The sequence below is a fragment of the Bos indicus genome, chromosome 21 (assembly GCF_029378745.1).
Source record: "Bos indicus isolate NIAB-ARS_2022 breed Sahiwal x Tharparkar chromosome 21, NIAB-ARS_B.indTharparkar_mat_pri_1.0, whole genome shotgun sequence".
NCBI classification, from domain to species: domain Eukaryota; kingdom Metazoa; phylum Chordata; class Mammalia; order Artiodactyla; family Bovidae; genus Bos; species Bos indicus.
The window spans coordinates 68125067-68145903 of record NC_091780.1 but is presented as its reverse complement, the minus strand read 5'-3'; the positions used below and the strand labels follow the sequence as shown (position 1 = coordinate 68145903).

At 42.3% G+C, this 20837-nt stretch overlaps 1 protein-coding gene across 10 annotated transcripts in view; it reads right to left on the bottom strand.

Moving 5' to 3' along the window:
* The window catches only part of MARK3 (microtubule affinity regulating kinase 3), a 117013-nt gene extending 97172 nt beyond the window's left edge, over positions 1-19841 (bottom strand). For all 10 annotated transcript variants that reach the window (XM_070775803.1, XM_070775805.1, XM_070775804.1 and 7 more), the window contains exon 1: positions 19642-19841. In XM_070775803.1, coding sequence (XP_070631904.1) covers positions 19642-19692 — 51 coding nt within the window. In that variant the 5' untranslated portion in view covers positions 19693-19841. The remainder of the gene's footprint in view (positions 1-19641) is intronic.
* Positions 19842-20837: the final 996 nt, after the last annotated feature.

Below are 20837 nucleotides of genomic sequence, written 5' to 3'. Positions count from 1 at the left end.
GGGGCCCAGATCCATCCCTGGTCAGAGAACTAAGACCCCACATGCTGTGCGAAGTAAGGCCAAAACATTAAAAAAACAAAACACAAACAACTGCCCCCCCAAACTAACTCCTTAGCACTACATCCACTGGTATGTCAGGAGAACAGAGATGTCTGTTTTGTTTATTATCAGATATTCCCAGAAACTGTAACAGTGCCTACTATGGACTCCTACTGCACGAATACCGGATGAAGTCAAGGTCCTCTCTGATCTAAGCCATTACTCCTCGGCCGCTCCATCACCCACTATTTTCTAGCGTGATTCTCTCCTCAGTCTGAGTGCCCTTTCTTCCATTCAAACCTAAGGACATCCTACTCTTTCCCGTATGCTTGCATCATTTGTCGCCATCTTTAAGCAATCTTCCCTGACTCTCCCTGCGTCCCAGCAGAACTGCTTTTTCTTTGGACTCCCAATGTACTTCGCTTGTATCTGTCTCTATCTTGCTACTTTGTCATAGACACTTATCCACCACACTACACTGACTTCCTACAGAAACTCACTCAACTTGAGGTTCCACACAGTCATTTGTCCAAGTATGGCCGATGAGATACGAGTGAAAGTGAATATGTCATTTTCATGCTGAAGTCTTTACTGACAGTGCTTGACTCAAGCCCTGTGTTCTTCTGTTCTCCTGAATTTAGAATCCTGTCCAAAGAGTGAAGGTCAGAGGACCAAACGGCCTGGAAATGGAGATCAGGCTTCATAGAGTCAATGTTAAGCCACTAAGATTCTGGTCATCTATGTCACCACAGCATAACCTAGCCTACGTAATACACCCTCATGCAAATAAACACTAATACAAACCCAAAAAGAAACCTGTATTTTCCCACAAGAATATAAACTCATATAACAGATTGAAATAGCTGATGTTTGCTAAATTCCAATAGAGTTAAACTCAGAATATTTAGTTTGATAAACTCCCTAAATTTTAAAATCTAAGGTTTTTAACTAAAAAATTCTCTCAGAACAGAAGCAGATTAAACTGCATTTTGATTCTACTTGGCTTCCATCTTCCCCATGCATCCATGAGTAGGCCCAAAGAAGAAAAAATCTCCTAGCGTTTTAGCAAATAAATAAATTCTTGTACTAATAGCCAATTTATCCATAAATTTTTTTCTCCCTAAGGTGACAAAAAGTGATATAATAGTAGCCACTTTTTGTGGAAGCACTAAAAACCCAACAGGCACTCAAAGCTGTTTAATTTAATCTTTATTAAAGAGTAAAAGAAGGGTGGGATGATTTGGGAAAATGGCACTGAAACATGAATAATATCATATATGAAATGGATCGCCAGTCCAGGTTTGATGCATGATACAGGGTGCTCAGGGCTGGTGCACTGGGATGACGCAGAGGGACAGTATGGGGAGGGAGGTGAGAGGGGGGGTTCAGGATGGGGAACCATGTGTACACCCATGGCGGATTCATGTTGATGTATGGCAAAACCAATAAAATACTGTAAAGTAATTAGCCTCCAATTAAAATAAGTACATTTATATTAAAAGAAAAAGAAAAGAGTAAAAGAGTCCAGATCTTTCTCTCTCTCAGGGAATTGAGCTGAACCATTTTATCCACCAAGAACACTAGAACATGGACAGTGCTACTAAAAATTTTGCAGAATCAAGGCAAAAATAAAAAAGTATTAACAAATTCATAAAGTGTTCATTTTCAAACTAAAGTTTCTGTTTAATGCAAAATATTTAAGCTGCTAGGTAATGTTATTAAGGAGTGGAGCAAAACTGTAGGTATCTACTCAACATCCATACCTCCCTTCTTATCTAACAGAAGCCAGACGTGAATCTGGGGAGGAAACATGGCCAGTGAAATTCTTGTTTTCCCAAACTTCTCTGTAGCTGGAGGTAGCACATGGCTTGGTTCTGGTCAGTTCTCATTAGTGAAAGTCTACTGGGTGGTCCTGGAAAAATTTTGTTTCTCATAAAGGCAGACAGGTACACTAACTAATACGGCCTCTTCCTCCCTTCTGCTGCCTTGAATGCAACCACAAGAGCTACAGCTCTGTAAGTTACCCTGTAGTTGTAGGTCTCAAACAGGAGAGAAAAGACAAAAATATTTTTAAAAACCACCAACTCCAACAATATTGAATTGCTGAACCAAAGCTAGAGGCCGTCTAGATTTGTTTTGTGAGACAAATAAACCCTTATTTGGTTAAGCCATGGTATAAGTTAGTTACTTTTAGCCAAAGCACTACTAAACTGTCCCAGGTGCCATATCAATACTGAAGAAAGAAGCAATAAAGAGTGAATGAGAAGTGCACTCCATTTCGTTATACATATTAGTTCTTCTTTTAAAATGTGTCTACATGTAGAAGAGCTCTAGAAACTACAAAGAGGTATCACCTCACACCAATCAGAATGGTCATCATCAAAAACCCCAATGTTCACTGCAGCACGGAAGCCACCTAAATGTCCATCAGTTAAACATATATATAAAATGGAATAGTGTGTGTGTTCAGTCACTCAATCTGTCTGACTCTTTCCAACCCCATGGACTGTAGCCTGACAGGTTCCTCTATCCATGGAATTTTCTAAGCAGGAATACTGAAGCGGCTACTACTAAAAGTCTAGAAAGTTTATTATCTTATGACTTAAAAAAATTTTGAATGAGGTTTAAAACTTTTAATCCAATTCTGAGAATATAAAGAAATACTATGTTGTTAAAAAGAAACAAAACAGGAAATTAACATGATACCATATTAATGAAAGTATAGATTTTGTTCAAATTTCACAAAATTTTATGCTACTGTCCACTATTTGTGTTCATACCTTATTCAAGATTCCCCACTGTACTTAAACTGCATCAAGCAGTTTCAGCTGCATGCAACAAATTCTGGCCAATTCTCTTCTCATTTTTATTTTGTTACAAATATTTTCTAATTGTCCTTGTTATGGCTTCTTAGATACACCCATCATTTAAAAGTGAACATTTAATTTCAAAAAAAAAAGGTAACCAACAAGGACCTACTGAATAGCACAGGGAACTCTGCTCAATGTGATGTGGCAGCTTAGATGGGAGGGGAGTTCGGAGGGAGAATGGATCCATGTACATTAATGGCTGAGTCCCTGTGCTGTGCACCTGAAAGTATCACAACACTGTTATCAGCTTTACACCAATATAAAATACAAAGAAAAAAAATACTGGAGCAGGTTGCCACTTCCTACCCTATGGAACTCAGGCATCAAACCTATGTCTCTTGCGTCTCCTGCATTGGCAGGTTGGTTCTTTATCGCTAACTGGGAAGCCCCATGATGCAGTATTACTCAGCCATTAAAAAAAAAAAAAAAGAAACAATGCCATATGCAGCAACATGGATGGACTCAGAGATTGTCATACTGAGTAAAGTAGGTCAGACGGAATGACAAGCATCATGTGTTATCACTTGTATGTGGAATCTAAAAAAAATGGTAAAAATGAACCTATTTACCAAAAAGAAGCAGAGTCACACATGTAGAAAACGAACATGGTTACCAGAGGGAGCAAGTGGGTGGGGGACAAACGAGGGGGCTGGGAGTGGCATGTACATATAACCACAGTGTAACAGGTAACGAACAGCCTACGGTACAGCACGGGGAACTATTCCCAACTCTGTGATGCTCAACATGGGAATGAGGTCTAAGAGTGGATGTAGGTTTAACTGGCTCACTCTGCTGTACAGGAGAAACTAACAGCACTGTAAAACCACCATACTCCAATAAAAAAAAAAGAAAACCTAGAGGGAAACAGAGCCACAGAACATAAACTATTGTGCTTATGGTGACCACAAACGAGAACATACCTTAGACACATGCACACAGAAAAAATTTTTTTAACTGTATGATTTTTTAAACTGTATGATTCCAGGTTTGCCCTTGGATCTATCTGCTAAAGCACCAACCTGAAATTTGAGAGGCCTACTTAAGAAATCAGGTTTAAATGTCTACAACAACAACTTTATGCCATATCTGAACTCTTCCTGAACAGAGCTCGGCCTTGTCTATAAAATGTGTGCCCACACATCCTTTCTAATCCTTCAAATAACAAGCCACCTCATTAACACATGAGCAGGATTTTCAAAAGTTGGGGGGGGGGGGATTTACAAAAGTTGTGGGGGGGTCTACAAAGCCAAACTATGACAGTAAAAAGCTGTTCTACAAGTATTTTATACTTTAGAGATATTCACAAAGCCAAAATTTACTTTTGAAAACAACTGAGCAGTTATTTCATTCACTGAAGGAAACATACCTGTTAGGACTGAATCACTTGTGTTTTTAAAAATTTAGCAAACTGGGAATAGAATGGAACTTTCTCAATCTGACAAAAATCACAGACCAAAAACCCTTTAACAAATATTACACTAAATAGAGACTTTATTTTATTTTTATTTTTTGGCGGCACTGGGTCTTCACTGCTGCGTATGGGCTTTCTCTAACTGCAGAGAGCTGGGGCTACCCTCCAGCTGTGGTGCGTGGGCTTCTTCTCACTGTGGTGGCTTCTCTAGTTGCAGAGCACGGACTCTACAGCATGACAGCTCAGCAGTTGTAGTGCATGGGCTTAGCCGCCCCATGGCATGTGGAATCTTCCCAGACCAGGGATCAAACCCGTGTTCCCTGCATTGGCAGGCAGATTCTTAACCATTGGACCACCAGGGAAATCCTAAACAGAGAAACTTAGAATCATTTTCTTAAAATCAGAAACAAGACAAAGCTGCCTATTATCACTACCATTATTTAACAAAAAACTGGAGCTCATGGCTAATACTTTTAGGAAAAACTTATAAGAATCTTAAAAAGAGAGAGAAAATGTCATTATTTGTAGATGATATAAACTACCTGCAAACCAAAAGAACTGGAAGTACCACTGGAACTCAAGAGAGAGCTTAGCAAGGTGCAAGATCAACCTATAACAAAAGTTCCCTACACTAGTAGTAACCTACCACAAAATTTAAGTAAAAAATAACCTTCATAATAGCAATAAAAAGTAGGTAGAAATTAACTGAAGACTAACTGAAACAAGAGCTCCCTGGACAAAGCCTTAAATTTTCAATAAAAGACATAAAAGATACTCTAAATACTGTAAAATGGGAATTCCACACTCTTGGACAGATAATATTATACATTCTACCCAAATTTATCTATAAGTTCAAGGCAATCTCAATTAACATTTCCAGCCAGTAGTTTATGAGTAATTTTAAACTTACTCCAAAGTGTACATGGACAAATATTTCATGGCTACCAGGTTAGCCTTAAAAAAGAGTTAAATAAAGCTCAGAAATAAAAAGTGATCAAGGTTAAAACCAGTAACAAGACATACCCGCATCACACTGTACCCTCAAAAGCATGTACTAAGAGCGACCCAACATCTTTTCTGTGGCTTTCTTGCCAAAAGGATATAACCTTAATCTAATTCTGAGAAAACATTAGACAAACTTAAACTGTGGGATCTTTGACTGGATCTTGAAACACAGAAAAGAACCCTGGAGAAAAGCAGGTGACAATTCAAGTAAGTTCTGCAGCCCTTGTTAACGGTATTGGGCCAGTGTTAATTTTCTAGTTTTGGTTTGGGCTTCCCTGGTGGCTCAGACGGTAAACCATCTGCCTGGAATGCAGGAGACCTGGGTTCAATCCCTGGAGAAGGAAATGGCAACCCACTCCAGTACTCTAGCCTGGAAAATTCCATGGATGGAGGAGCCTGGTAGGCTACAGTCCATGGGACTGCAAAGAGTCGGACACGACTGAGCGACTTCACTGGTTCACTGGTATCTAAGTGGTCAACATCAGGGGAGACTAAGTGAAAAGTACACACATACTCTGTACTAATCTCACAATTTTAAGTCTGAATTGATTTTAACATGAAAAGTTTGATAAGCATATACATATAAAGATACAAAGATTACAATATTCTATAAAGCCATACTAATTTTTAAAGAAAAGAAAACCTATAGGGTATTGGCACAACAGTAAAATAGACAATGCAACAAAACACCAAGATAAAAGCCACTGAATGTACGGGACCATAAGATACAATGAAAGCAATCCTATAAACCACTGGGGAAAGGACGGACTATTGAGTGGACAGCAGGAGGAAAACTGATTCACTGGATCAGTCTACAGAGAAAAATAAAACTAGATCCCTATCTAAGTCCCTGTGCAGAAAGGACGTTCCCTTTTAATCTAAAGGGACTAAAAAACCCATATGTGAAATATAAAATGAAATTTAAGAAAATATCCTTGTGAGCCAGATATTTAAGCAAAACCTCAAATGCACAAACTTAAGGCAAACATTCATGTGAGTTACACCAAAATTAAGAGCTTCTGTCCAAAGGGACTTCTACTAAGATGATATAAGATACGTGCAATGTCTTAAACCTACATTGGATTAATACCTAGAAAATCAAAGAGTATCTAAGAATCAACAAGAAAAAAATCATCAAGTAGAAAAGGGACAGAGAAAAAACAGCAATTTATAAAAGGCCCCCAAAGCCAAGAAATATATAGATGTACTACAAAGGTCCGTCTAGTCAAGGCTATGGTTTTTCCAGTAGTCATGTATGGATGTGAGAGTTGAACTGTGAAGAAAGCTGAGCACCAAAGAATTGATGCTTCTGTGGTGTTGGAGAAGACTCTTGAGAGTCCCTTGGACTGCAAGGAGATCCAACCAGTCCATCCTAAAGGAGATCAGCCCTGGGATATCTTTGGAAGGAATGATGCTGAAGCTGAAACTCCAGTACTTTGGTCATCTCATGTGAAGAGTTCACTCACTGGAAAAAGAGTCTGATGCTGGGAGGGATTGGGGGCAGGAGGAGAAGGGGATGACAGAGGATGAGATGGCTGGATGGCATCACTGACTCGATGGACGTGAGTTTGAGTGAACTCTGGGAGTTGGTGATGGACAGGGAGGCCTGGCGTGCTGCGATTCACGGGGTCACAAAGAGTCAGACACGACTGAGCGACTGAACTGAACTGAAAAATCAGGAAGAAACACAAGTTAACAATGAAGTATCACATTATACTTAGGGCTGGCAAAAAAAAAAAAATTAGAAAACTGGAGAATTCTGATGGAGGAACCAGTGTTACAAAAACCCCTGTGCACTACTAGTGGGAGTATGGGCTGATAGAGCCACCCAGAAGAGCAACCTGGAAGTACGTGACATTTCCTGTGACCCCGGAAATCCACTCCTAGCTGCACATCTGCAAGACTTTCTTACACAGCTCCACAAGGAGACATGTATGAAGATATTCATTGTTGCACTGTGTGTGCATGCGTGTATGCAGCAGACAGTCTACCCCTGGCACCCAGGTAAAATGTGGCAGACTCATACCACAGAAGTGCTCTTCTACAATTAGAGGCAACAGGTTTGATGCACAGATGAGACTGAACTATTTACACAAAGCACAAAACACACACGTTTAAGAACACATATGAGAACACTAACATCTTGGAAAGATAAGGGACATGATATATAGGGATTAACAGGAATAAAAAGAACGGCCTCACACTCATCAAGATGTGACTTCTGCAGCTGAGTTTATGAAAATTTTTCCAAGAATATGAATAATAGGGAAGGGGAACTATTATTGTTCATTTGCAGAAATTCAGCCAACTTGGTTTCATTTGTAACAAAACGCTTATTATCAGTATTAGGACCTAACAGAGGCAGAAGATATTTTTTAAAAAAGGTAGCACGAATACACAGAAGAACTACACAAAAAAGATCTTAAATGACCCAGATAACCACGATGGCGTGATCACTCACCTAGAGCCAGACATCCTGGAGTCTGAAGTCAAGCAGGCCTTAGGAAGCATCACTGCGAACAAAGCTAGTGGAGGTGATACAATTCCAGCTGAGCTATTTCAAATCCTAAAAGATGATACTCAATATGCCAACAAATTTGGAAAACTCAGCAGTGGCCACAGGACTGGAAAAGGTCAGTTTTCATTCCAATCCTAAAGAAAGGCAATGCCAAAGAATGCTCAAACTACCGCACAATTGCACTCATCTTACACGCTAGCAAAGTAATGCTCAAAATTCTCCAAGTGAGGCTTTCAACAGTACATGAACCAAGAAGTTCCAGATGTTCAAGGTGGATTTAGAAACAGCAGAGGAACCAGAGATCAAACTGCCAACATCTGCTGGATCATGGAAAAAGCAAGGGAGTTCCAGAAAGACATATATTTCTGCTTTATTGACTATGCCAAAGCCTTTGACTGCGTGGATCACAACAAACTGTAGAAAATTCTGAAAGAGATGGGAATACCAGACCACCTGACCTGACTCCTGAGAAATCTGTATGCAGGTCAAGAAGCAACAGTTAGAACCAGACATGGAACAACGGACTCGTTCCAAATTGGGAAAGGAGTTCAGCAAGGCTGTACGCCGTCACCCTGCTTATTTAAATTCTATGCAGAGTACATGATGGAAATGCAGGACTGGATGCAGCACAAGCTGGAATCAAGATTGCTGGGAGAAATATCAATAACCTCAAATACGCAGATGACACCACCCTTACAGCAGAAAGCGAAGAGGAACCGAAGAGCCTCTGGATGAAAGTGAAAGAGGAGAGTGAAAAAGCTGGGTGAAAACTCAACATTCAAATACAAAGATCATGGCATCCAGTCCCATCACTTCAAGGCAAATAGATGGGGAAACAATGGAAACAGCGACAAAGACTTTATTTTCTTGGGCTCCAAAATCACTGCAGATGGTGACTGCAGCCTTGAAATTAAAGACACTTGCTCCTGGGAAGAAAAGCTATGACAAACCTAGAAAGCATATTAAAAAGCAGAGACATTACTTTGCCAACAAAGGTCTGTCTAGTCAAAGCTATGGTTTTTTCAGTAGTCAAGTATGGATGTAAGAGCTGGACCATAAAGAAAGCTGAGCACCGAAGAATTGATGCTTTTGAACTGCGGTGTTGGAGAAGACTCTTGAGACTCCCTTGGACTACAAGGAGATCAAACCAGTCAATCCTCAAGGAAATCAGTCCTGAATATTCATTGGAAGGACTGATGCTGAAACTCCAATATTCTGGCCATCTGTTGTGAAGAACTGACTCATTTGAAAAGACCCTGGTGCTGGGAAAGATTAAAGGCAAGAGGAGAAGGAGACGACAAGAGGATGAGATGGTTGGATGGGATCACCGACTCGATGGACATGAGTCTGAGCAAGCTCCAGGAGTTGGTGATGGACAGGGAAGCCTGGCGTGCTGCAGTTCATGGGGTCGCAGAGTTGAACATGACGACTGAGTGACTCAACTGAACTGATTACTGGTATAGCAGATGAAGCATCGTAATAATGAAACATACTGAAAAATAATTTACTTGATTTACCCTCAGAAGAATAAAGCACAAACTGCAGCTAAAGAAAACTGACTCAGTAGCTTCTGACCAGTTAATTATATGCTGGTCTAGTCTAGTCTAAGTCACTTCAGTCGTGTCCGACTCGGTGCGACCCCACAGACGGCAGCCCACCAGGCTCCCCCGTCCCTGGGATTCTCCAGGCAAGAACACTGGAGTGGGTTGCCATTTCCCTCTCCAATACATGAAAGTGAAGTTGCTTAGTCGTGTCTGACTCTTAGCGACCCCATGGACCAGTACTCATTAAATAACAGGACCAGTACTCATTAAATAACAGCGGAATAAAACAAATAGAACATATGCACACAGTTTAGCTGAGGAGCTAACGGAGAACAGTTACTGAAACGAGGGGCAATCCCTGCCCCATGAAAAAATCAAAGTGCGAATACTCTAAGCACCACCCAACAGGTTTGTGAGAAATGTGTTTTCATCTTGCTATTAAAGCAATAGGTTAATTTTATTCAATTTTTAATTTCTTTTTAAAAATATATTCCCAAATATTTCAACACCTAATATAAAAAAGTAAGATTCTATATTCCTTTTTTCATATTGTCTTTAAAATCTGGAATATACTTTATATTCACAAGACATCTTAACTCAGACCAGTCACATGTCAAGGACTCAGTAGCCACACATAGCTGGTAGCTACTGTGCTGGACAATGCAGCTCTAAGCACTCAGACAACATGACCACATTCGGGCAAGATGAAGGAAAAACAGGTGTCCAAGATGAAGGAAAAAAAATGGGATGGAGTCTTTGAAAGACAAGTAGCAGAGTTTTAAAGGAAGATGAAGGCCATTTCAAGCCAGACATGAGCACAAGGAAAGCTTAAAAAGCTTGGAGGTGCCGGGAGAGACATCCCTTAACCTGAAGGTCCAGCCAATTTCACCTCTCACAATTCTTTCACACACCTCTAACACTGAAAAAAAAAAAATTGGCTTAATTCCTTGACATCGTGACTGCTGGAAATTTCTTCTCTTTCTGTTCTTGACTAGGCTGGCACTTCTGTCTTGCATCCCCTTGCTTTAGTTAATTTCTGCACTGAAGTACTTGACTAAGAGCTCCTTGATGGTAAGAATTCTCTCTGTATTCTTAGAACACAGGACCTGGCAACCAGCAGGTGTGAAACTGCTAGGTGAACAGTCAAGGAGAACAGGCAAACAGTTAGAAAAAACAAAGCGTGGGTCAGTATTTGAATAATAAACCAGACTTTAGATTACCCAGTTTTCTAGAATCACACTACAAAAGCTACCTGAAGAGGGAATTTGACATGTACATGCAGAACCCTCGTCACGTGGAGCAGACCCGGCCAAGCTCTTCTTGGTGTCAGTTTCCTCAGTCACAACAACCCTGAATAGATGATGTTACTCTCTTCTGTTAGATAAAAAGATGTAATGTGTAGCATGCTGATTATATAATATTGAACACATAACACTAAATTATATATTTGAAAGCAGCTAAGAGAGTAGATTTTAAAATTCTCGTGAACAGAAAAAAAACCTTAATTATATGTGGTGATGAATATTAACTAGACTCATTGTGGTGATCATTTCACAACATATACAAATATAAAATCATTATGTTGTACACCTGAAACTAATATGATGCTACACGTCAATTATATCAATAAGTTTTTAATTATATTAAAAAATTTTAAATGAGGCACAGACAAGTAATTAACTTGCCCATGGTCAAATACTTGTATTAGTATTGGAAGACCAGGTTCAAATGCAAGCCTCTAACTCCAAATCTGAATTTCTCTCATGTTTTGCTGCTCCTTCTTTTGGGCTCCACATCTGGTCCACTCTACACCAGAAGTGTCTTCAGAATCTCTCCCTCAACCACAGTCTTAGGCTCCCATCTTTACCTCTGACTTCCAAGCCCAGACTCTTTCCATTAAGCCTCCCTTTAAGAAAGCTATCTGAAAAAAAAAAAGAAAGCTATCTGAGGTTTTAAAAAAGGAGAAAGAAGATGAATTCATTGGAACTACAGAAAGAAGAGGCTGAAGACACAGGACATGAGAGATGAAAGAAATGACAACACAGAGATGAGATGAAAAGACCAAGTAACAAGCATTAATGATGGCTAGCATTTATCTATTACTTATGATGTGCCAGGCACCATTCTAAATGCTTTACCCATACTGTCCCATTTAATCACTAATTCAACCAATATTTATTTACAGATCACCTGTAATAAATGACCAGCATTGTCTAGGTATTTGAAATAGTATCAATAAACAAAACAAATATTCCTGCTCTCATGGAGTATTCAGTAGCCACAGGAGATCGACAAAACACAATAAACCTAAGAAATATATAAACTATATACTATGTTAAAGGTAACAACACAATGGGGATTAAGAAAAAAAACTAGATCAGGGTTAGGCAGGTTGGGAGGGACATCAATGGTTAGAGCAAGCCTCACTGAGGTGATGCCTGAAAAGAGGAGAAGGTGAGAGAATTAGCCATGTGGGTACCTGGAACAAAAGTGTTCGGACAAAGAGAAGAGCCAACGCCAAGGCACTGAGGCTGGAGTGTCCCTGGTGTATTCAAAGAACAGCAAGGCAAGAGATGAGAACAGAGAGGTAAGGGAGGCACGGCATGGAAGGTATTCTAACAGCCCCATGAGGTGATTACTACCACCAATCCCATTCTATAGATGAGACATGAAGAAGTTAAATAACTTGTCCAAGGTCACACAAAAAATGCTAGGTCAGATTATAAACTCGAAGTTACTATTACAGTGGCTGGAAAACAAGACCCCGAAGTCTCTGACTCCCATTACAAGGGCTATGTCTCTTCCACTTGAATCTGGGTGCCCATGACTGCTTTAGCATTCTAAGAACTGATACTATGTGACCTCTGAGGATAGGCCATAAAAGGCAAGCAGCTCTGTCTTGTTTGCTAAAATATCAAGCCACCTCGTGTCTGATCACACTGAGGTCTCCAGGCTGGAGAGGCCCACATAGTGGCTCTGACCAAGAGCCCCAGCAGCCTTTTGACAATACCTGTCAATGTGCCAGATTAAGAAGTGGTCTTAGGTGCCTCAGCTGGTAAAAAATCTGCCTGCAATGCAGGAGACCTGGGTTTGATCCCTGGGTTGGGAAGATTCTCCTGGAGAAGAGCTACCCACTCCAGCATTCTGGCCTGGAGAATTCCATGGACTGTATATAGTCCACGGGGTCGCAGAGAGTCAGACACGACTGAGCGACTTTCACTTTCACTTAGGATATGCATCTTTCAACCCAGCTGTTCAAATCCCCAAGCCTTTCATGATATCCCAAGTGAAGTCCCAGATATAAGTCATTCCCGTTTGAATTACACTACTCACACAAAATCTGTGAGTATAATGAAACAGTTGTTTTATACTACTAAGTTGTGGAGTGGCTAGTTCCACAGGAATAATAAGTAGGATAACTATATAATAAGCAGGAAATAAATGTTAAGCATTTATTAACAGAAACAGAAAAAGAAACTAGAATACATGACCATGGTATGTCGAAGGTTCTTTATCACTGAAAATCTTTAATGTCTAGAAGGCAACCTTCTTTTAAGAAAAAAAGTATGAAGTTCCTTTAGTCCATTCTACTAGTGAAGCTAACACATGCCTATGAATACCAAGGCAAGTCTGGGACAGGCAAGGGCTACGAAAAGGAAGGAAGACACGGAAAGAGGTAGAGACAGAATGTGAACGGAGTGCCACCAAAAACACCTCATGTGCCTTCAACAATAAAAGTTGCCTGCCCAGCTTAAATTATGCTTCCGGACAAAGAATGCAAAGGGCAGAAGGCTATGTTAGGAAATTGTTCTACGTGTACTCCTCTCTGGGATTCTCATTTTAATCTGCTACTGTGGTCAGTGAAGTCATAAAGGTACTGACTATAAAAAGAATGGGGCTATATAAAATTCTAGAATAAGACCCTTGAGTTCAGCTTACTCAAACTTCATATGAAACTCTCCCAAAATAGATTTTCATATAAAATGTCCTAATGGTCACGTGCAGTTGTGAGAGCTGGATCATAAAGAAGGCAGAACGCCAAAGAATGGATGCCTTTAAACTGTGGTGCTGGAGAAGACTCCTGAAAGTCCCTTGGGCAGCAAGAATATCAAACCAGTCAATCTTAAGTGAGATCAATCCTAAATATTCACTGGAAGGACTAATGCTGAACCTGAAGCTCCAGTATTTTTGTCATCTTATATAAATAGACGACTCACTGGAAAAGTCCCTGATGCTGGGGAAAATTGAGGGCAGAAGGAGAAGAGGGCGTCAAAGGATGAGAAGGCTGGATGGCTTCACCAATACAACGAACATGAACTTGGGCAAACTCTGGGAGATGGTGAGGGATAGGGAGGCCTGGTGTGCTCAGACCATGGAGTCACAAAGACTCAAAGACATGACTAGGCGAATGAACAATACAAGTCCCACAATATTTAACCTCCACTCCCAAGCAACTGCCTATTAGTGAGAAATACAAACAAAACATCTTAAGCTTTGTTCAAGCTTCAGCTGTGAACACCAAGACCCCAGGTAACCCAGATACAATAAGGTAGAAACAATGCCTTATCTAGTCTACACAACACTGTGTAAGACTAACCAACCATCGCCAAGCAGCTCAGGTGACCTAAGAGCAGTGCTAAAGAATCTAGTTTGAAGAAAAAGTTGGACTCGCCTCAAAAGTCATTTTCTTCCAGTGCCGCCAGCTGCCCTCTCAATGACTGTACAGGCAGGTGCGTGTGGGTCAGCACAGACCCTTTGTGACTACTTGTAGACCAATTCCAAGCACATTCTTTAAATTCCTGTGTAAGACAACACTAAAGTTGGGAGATTCCCAAGGAAGAGATCTGTTTTTTCATTATTTTGAAAGTTTAAAATGGATGGGAGACAAGTGAATTTATACTTTTATCTTCCCAGTGGTGATCAGAAATAGCTATACTCCTTGACTCTTACTTTCAGCTTGAAAATAAATTCCAGGGATAATATCTATCCATGTTTTAGAATCCAGAGCAATCCTCTTTGAAATTAAAGGTAACACGTACTATTAATTCACATTAAACTGTGTATGAATCTCTTAAAACTAATTACAATACAAACAATCATGCACTACACAATCAAAGGGGCGTCCCAGATGGAGCAGTGGTAAAGAACCCACCTGCCACTGCAGGAGACACAGGAGATGGGGGTTCTATCCCTGGGTCAGGAAGAGCCCCTGGAGTAGGAAATGGCAACCCACTCCAGTGTTCTTGCCTGGAGAATTCCACAGAGGAGCCTGGAAGACTCCATGCCCATGGGGTTGCAAAGCAGTCAGACACAACCAAGCCTACATACACATACATACACACACACACACACACACACACGATCTAAACGAAAAATATTCTACTCATTGAAAATTTCCACCTTCACCTAATTTACATAAAAAAAGAAATGAAAACAACTCTCAAATTGAATAAGATCTTTTCCCAAACACTTTGACCCAATAAAAAATATTAATTCTTCAGAAAGCAACCTTTTTTTTTAAGGCCCAAACAGCTTGATTCAAAAGACAGTTATGCTTAGAAGTTAAGCAGATTAAATGAAACCACACTACATGTTTTAAATTAAATACTATATAAAGTACTTAGTACTGTTGCCTGACACATAGTAACCAACAACCAGTAACTATTTTTATTCTCGATAACCTCACTTTCAACAAAGAACCAATTTTAAAACTCAAGGAACCTGAAAATGTTATTGAAACCACCGAAATCTCTTCTTTAGTCACAATACAATCTAAAGGAACATAATTTAGTCAGCAAGCCTTCACTGAATACTAACACAGCAATTCTTTAAAGTGTGATCCCTAGATCTGAAGCATTAACATCATCTGGTAGAACTTGTTAGAAATGCAAACTCTAGGACCCCAAAGCTAGAATCAAGGTCTGGGGGTGAAGCCCAGCCATCAGAGCTTCCATAAGCCCTCCAGGCGGTGTGTGCTCCAGTTTGAGAGTTAGCAGGCTAGTTTCACAGAGCTCGGGGTGCTGTGTTCTGCAGGGACTGGGAGCCCAAAGGCAGAGGAGTGATAATAGTTCCTAGGTAAATCCTCCATGGAGCCTAGAGCAGTGCCACACACAAAGTAGGCACTCAGGTCTGAGCAGGTAATAGTCAAACAGCAGGTGGCTAGCTAGACAATAACAACATCAGTTTATTATTTCACAGAGATAAGAAATTCTGATGACTGTTTGCATTAACAAATAATGCACTAAGTCAGGACACAACGTGCACACACCCGGAGCTGTTTAACTGGCAAAGTACTCCAGGGCCTCTGGTACTCTGGCAAGTAACCCAGGCTTGCTTACGAAGTGTCATATGCTTTGAAATGTAAGTGGAAAATACATTTCAAATTTACCAGTACACAATTTGTTCATGACCTCTATGCAAGTCAACTGTGGAACATAAACTAAAATGCAAACTTTTTGCTGCCTTTTAAAAAAAGCATCTTGTTTCACATATTAGCCATCTATAATACGTAGACCCAATATAGATTCTAATTTAAACAAACTGTTTAAAAAAAAAAAGACAACTGAGGAAACTTGAACACTGCTAACTAGATATTTGATATTAAAAAATTATGACAGAGGATTAAGATTACATTTTTAAAGAAGCTTTATCTCTTCTAAAAGCTTTAGAAATGAAATGATATGTTCTGAGCTTGATTCTTAGGGACAGAACATATAAAATTAGTCTGGTCACTGAGCTGCTGAGTACATAGGAATGGGGGGGCTAACTATATACCAGGGTTGAGAACTCTGGCTCTATTGCCATTTTGGCTATTTCTTTGTTGAGGGGGTAGGGGGCACTGTGCTATGTATTGTAAAATGCTTAGGTGCATTCCTGGTCAGGAGCAACCCTCTTCCCTGTGACAACCAAAACCAACACTGTCCAATGTCCACTGGGGGTCAAACTTGTCCCCACTTGAGAACCACTGATAAATACCTATTAAATTCTATTTGCTTTCCATAGAAAAATATTTTTTAAAGTCTACTTTTAATTATACTCTATGTATTGGTACAACTGCATCTCCCTAGCTGAATAATTACTACATAAAATTTAGAGAAACAGCCTGATACACAAAAAAGCAGAGAGGGCTGGGATGGAGATCTGAGGCCTAGTAGATGCTCTGCTGCTAAAGTCAATAGTTGCAAGCAGGTCCTGTCACCTTTTTGAGCCTCAACATCTTCATTAGGTCCAACTGTTTGACTAGTCCTTTTGAGTTTTTTGTTTGTTTGTTTGTTTTATCCTTTTAAGTTTTAAAAGGTAACAGTCTATCAGCTAAAGGTGGATATTCAAATCTGGAAATCAAATAAATGAAAATAGAGTCGTGTACCAGCATGAAGAGAATTTTCTTTTTGCAAATTATCTGCCTTTTATTATTCTTGACCTATAAGCAACATTCTTTACACAATTTATATATAATTATTTAAAATTTAAATAAGATTCCTGGGGTAAGCAAAAATGGAATCTTTTTACAAAATATAAAGACAAAGCTAATTGTCATATCAGCCAAAACTGTCCATCAACTGGTGAACGGATAAAAAAAAAAAAGTTACACACCCAAACAATGAACTACTTACTACTCAGCAATAAAAAGCAATGAACTACTGATACACACACAAACACACATAAATCTCAAAAATGTTATGCCAAATTAAAGATGCTAGACACAAGACTATATGCTCTTTGATGCCATTCAAGTAACTTTTAGAAAAGGAGAAACTACAGAGACAGGTAACAGATCCATAGTTGCCAACCGCTGGGGGAAGGGAAAGGGAATTGTAAAGAAACACAGGGCACCTTTTCGGGCAATGGCAACGTTCTCTAACCGTGACACTGATTACGTAACTATACATTTGTCAAAACTCATCAAACTGCACACTTGGGAAGAGTGAATGTTCTATCTCAACATACACAACTTAAAAGAGCTGCCCATCAGACTGAGAACTCCCATTCATTCTTGAACCCTCATCATTCAATTGGCAAGAAGTCTAACACTCAGTTCAGTAGTATCAGGTAAATAATATTGTATATGCCAGACAAACACCACACAAGGTATCACACTGTGAAAAATATACAACTACTTTCAGAACATGTCAATACCTGAGTTAAAAAGACGGCATGGTGCAATAATGAAATGATGTGCTACAAACCTCTATTTCACCACTGTCAGAAATTCAATTTAAATACATTCCAAGAGAATAAAGGCACACTCCATACCCCACATTTTTTTTAAACTTAGTAATTTCTAATGACACACAAAAAGATTACACCATAATTCAACAAATTCAACAGAGAACCAGTAAAGACCCATTTGGTGTAAACCCTTCATTATCACAAATCTGCTATCATTGTTTCTGATTATAGTTTACTTAGAAACTATGGAGCTCCTGGGACTTCCCTGGTGGTCCAGTGGTTAACACTCTGCACATCCACTGCAGGGGGCCCAGGTTCCATGCCTGGTGAAGGAACTAAGATCCCACATGCCAGGCAGTGCAGTCAAAAAATAGAAAAATAATAGTAGTAACAAAATAGGAAGTATGGACCTCCTGCTCTGGTTCAATTTAAGACTGTGCTTCTCTGAGTGAAAGTCAATGATGTAAGTTAACTCACATTTTTGTTTGCTCCACTCTACACAAAGAACAAGAAAACAATGAAGAATTAGGTTCTATGAGAAAATGAACTCACCAATTCACCTTGTCTAGATTTTCTATTACTTTTTATGTAATTTTCTAATCCATGTCATGAAAAGGTACATATATCACTGTACTACTGATTTACAAGGTTAAAGAACATTAAATATCACCCATTAATATACCAAAAGGATGCTTTAAGCCAAGATTTACATAAACAAATTAAATCACCTAATAGTTATCCAGCAAATAAGTGGCATTTTGAAGATTAAAATGAAGGTATTTGATACCACTACGTCACAAGGTTTCAGGACGTTATTGAAAGCATGATAACAGGCAGAGCAAGGAAGCTTTTCCTAAGTGACAGCATTTTCTTGCCAGGAATTACCTCATAACACTTATAATAAAAGGCCAGTGAAGTTTCATTACAAGTTATTTTCCAGATTTTTTTTTTAACTTTTTATTTTGTATTGGGGTATAGCCGATTAGCAATGCTGTAAGTTTCAGGTGAGAGGGACTCGGCCGTGTCTATACGTGTATCCGTTCTCCCCCAAACTCCCCTCCCATTTAGGCCCCCCACAACACTGAATAGTTTCATGCGCTACATATCAGGTCCTTGCTGGTTATCCACAGAGCAGAGTGTACATGTCCATCCCTCCCTCCCCACCCCCAACCTAGATGTTTTTGTTTTTAACAGACGATAACTCACAGCTAGACTGAACAGTCCCGAAGCCAGAGCTAGAAAAGAGTTCCAATCGCACTGGGACAGAAGAAACATCGCTCCAATGGAATTTTTACTACAAGTTGTCAGTCACTAAAACTGCTGTTTCTTGCCTTTTTAAAAAGTTCACACGAACAAGTGCCAAGGTTCCTTTTACAGAATCATAGAATGTGAGTGCCAGGGTGGACCAGAGAGCTCATCTAAGCCAAGTTCTTTTCAGGAAGGAGAAGAGCTAAGCCCGGAGTGGGTGACCCTCGGCTAGGCACTGCGAGGCAGGCAGCCTGACTATACACACCTTCCTTTGAAAGGTGCTCAACCAACTCTCAACCAACTCCTTCAAAACAGCCGTCTGGAAACGCGGCTGCTCCTCGGTAAGTCTAAACTCTCTCCAAGAACTTCTGAATAGCTCTGGAGTTCCACCTAAGGGGGCCGAAAAGATCCCTCAGAGGGCGCTTACTTCTAGTGACTGTCACTAAACTCAGCTGCAGACGATTTACAGAACGAGGCAAAAAGGACAGTCCACTTGGTCCAATCAAGTACGTTGAGTCAACACCACGAACCAGTTTCTAGCCCGAGAGCCTCTCAAGAGCCGCCTACTTCATCTGAAGGAGTCCAGTAGCGGAGACCCGACACCCGCTCCGAGCGCCCACTGCGCTGCCACCGCCTCAGGACCGCGGGCGGCCACGCTGCAGCCTCCACGCGTCGCTTCCGAGGGAGCCCCCGGCGTCGCCACGGAGGCGCTTCCCGCCCCGCGCGTTCAGGAAACCGGCCGCCCCCCGGACCCCGGGGGGCGAAGAGAGGGATGCGGCCGCGTTCCCGGGGGCGGCGCGCGGAGACCCGACCCGGGCGGCCGCCGAGGTTACTCACGTTCTCAGTGTCCCGTTCATTCACCGTCGGCAACGGGGTCCTAGTGGACATTTTACTTCACTTCACTTCACAACGCGAGGGCGAAACAAAACAGCGCGGCCCCGGGGCCGGCGTCGCGGCGTCGAGCGCCCGGCGGTTCCGGAGCGGCGCCGCGGGAGGGCGGCTCCCCTCCCCCACGGCCGTCTAGAACCCGGGCCGGGCCCGGGCCGTCTCCCGGAGGGTCGCGGGGCTCATGCTCCCCCGGCCCCGGCGGCCGCGCCGAGGAGCCCCGCGGTCGGCGGTGGCGGGGCCGGGCCGGCGGCGGCGGCGGCGGGCTGCGGCTCGGCCCGCCGGCGTCCCCGCGCCTCAGGGCGCCCCGCAGGCCCGGACCCCCTCGCCTCCTCCTCCGCCCCCGCCCGTCGCGCCGCGGATTTCAGCGCCGGAGCCTCCACACAGCGCCGCCGGCGGCCCCTGAAGTAGAGGATGTGGAGTGCGAGACAGGTCCCCGCGAGCTGCGGGCGCCGACCATGGAGGGGACTGCGGAAGCGGCGCCTGCGCCTGGCTGCTCTTCTCTCTCCGGCTCGATTTCCGCCTCAGCCTCCGCCCGGTGGCTGCCGACACCGCCGCTCCCGGCACCTTCGAGCCTCACGGACCCAAGATGGCCGCCTCTCGGCTTCCTTTGCTGCCTCCGGATGCCGGAAGTGACGACACCGCCGCCTCCCGGAGTTCGGCCAATCAGCGCGGCTCGAGATAGCCGGCCGGACTGCTGTTGCTAGGGGCGACTCCCGGGCCGAGGGGGCGGCACCCATTGCTGGGAAGGGCTGGCTGGTACCGGCGGGCGGCTGGGGCGGCGGGTTCCCGGCGTCCTGACCACGCGGCCCTCGGGAAGGAGCCGGCAAATGGTCCTGGGCGGCGGCCTGAGCTAGGCGTTTGTAGCGTCGATGGAGCGCCTGCTGTGTGCAACAGCCGAGGTCGCGTCCCTCAAAAGCTGGGAGCGCGCCGCATCTAGATGGAGCCGTGACAGTAGTTTTGAGGCCAGGGCTGCGGGCAGGAGCATCGTTAACAGTGACCCGGGAACCGTGAACTCGGTCGTCTTTCCTGCCCCCGGCACGCTGAGCAGCCCTGGGCTGAGCTCAGCATCCTGAGGGCAGCAGGCCGTCCCGCCCACGAGGAACTCGCGGTCGGGAGGGAGATAGACCCGGACGCAGCTTGCAGAA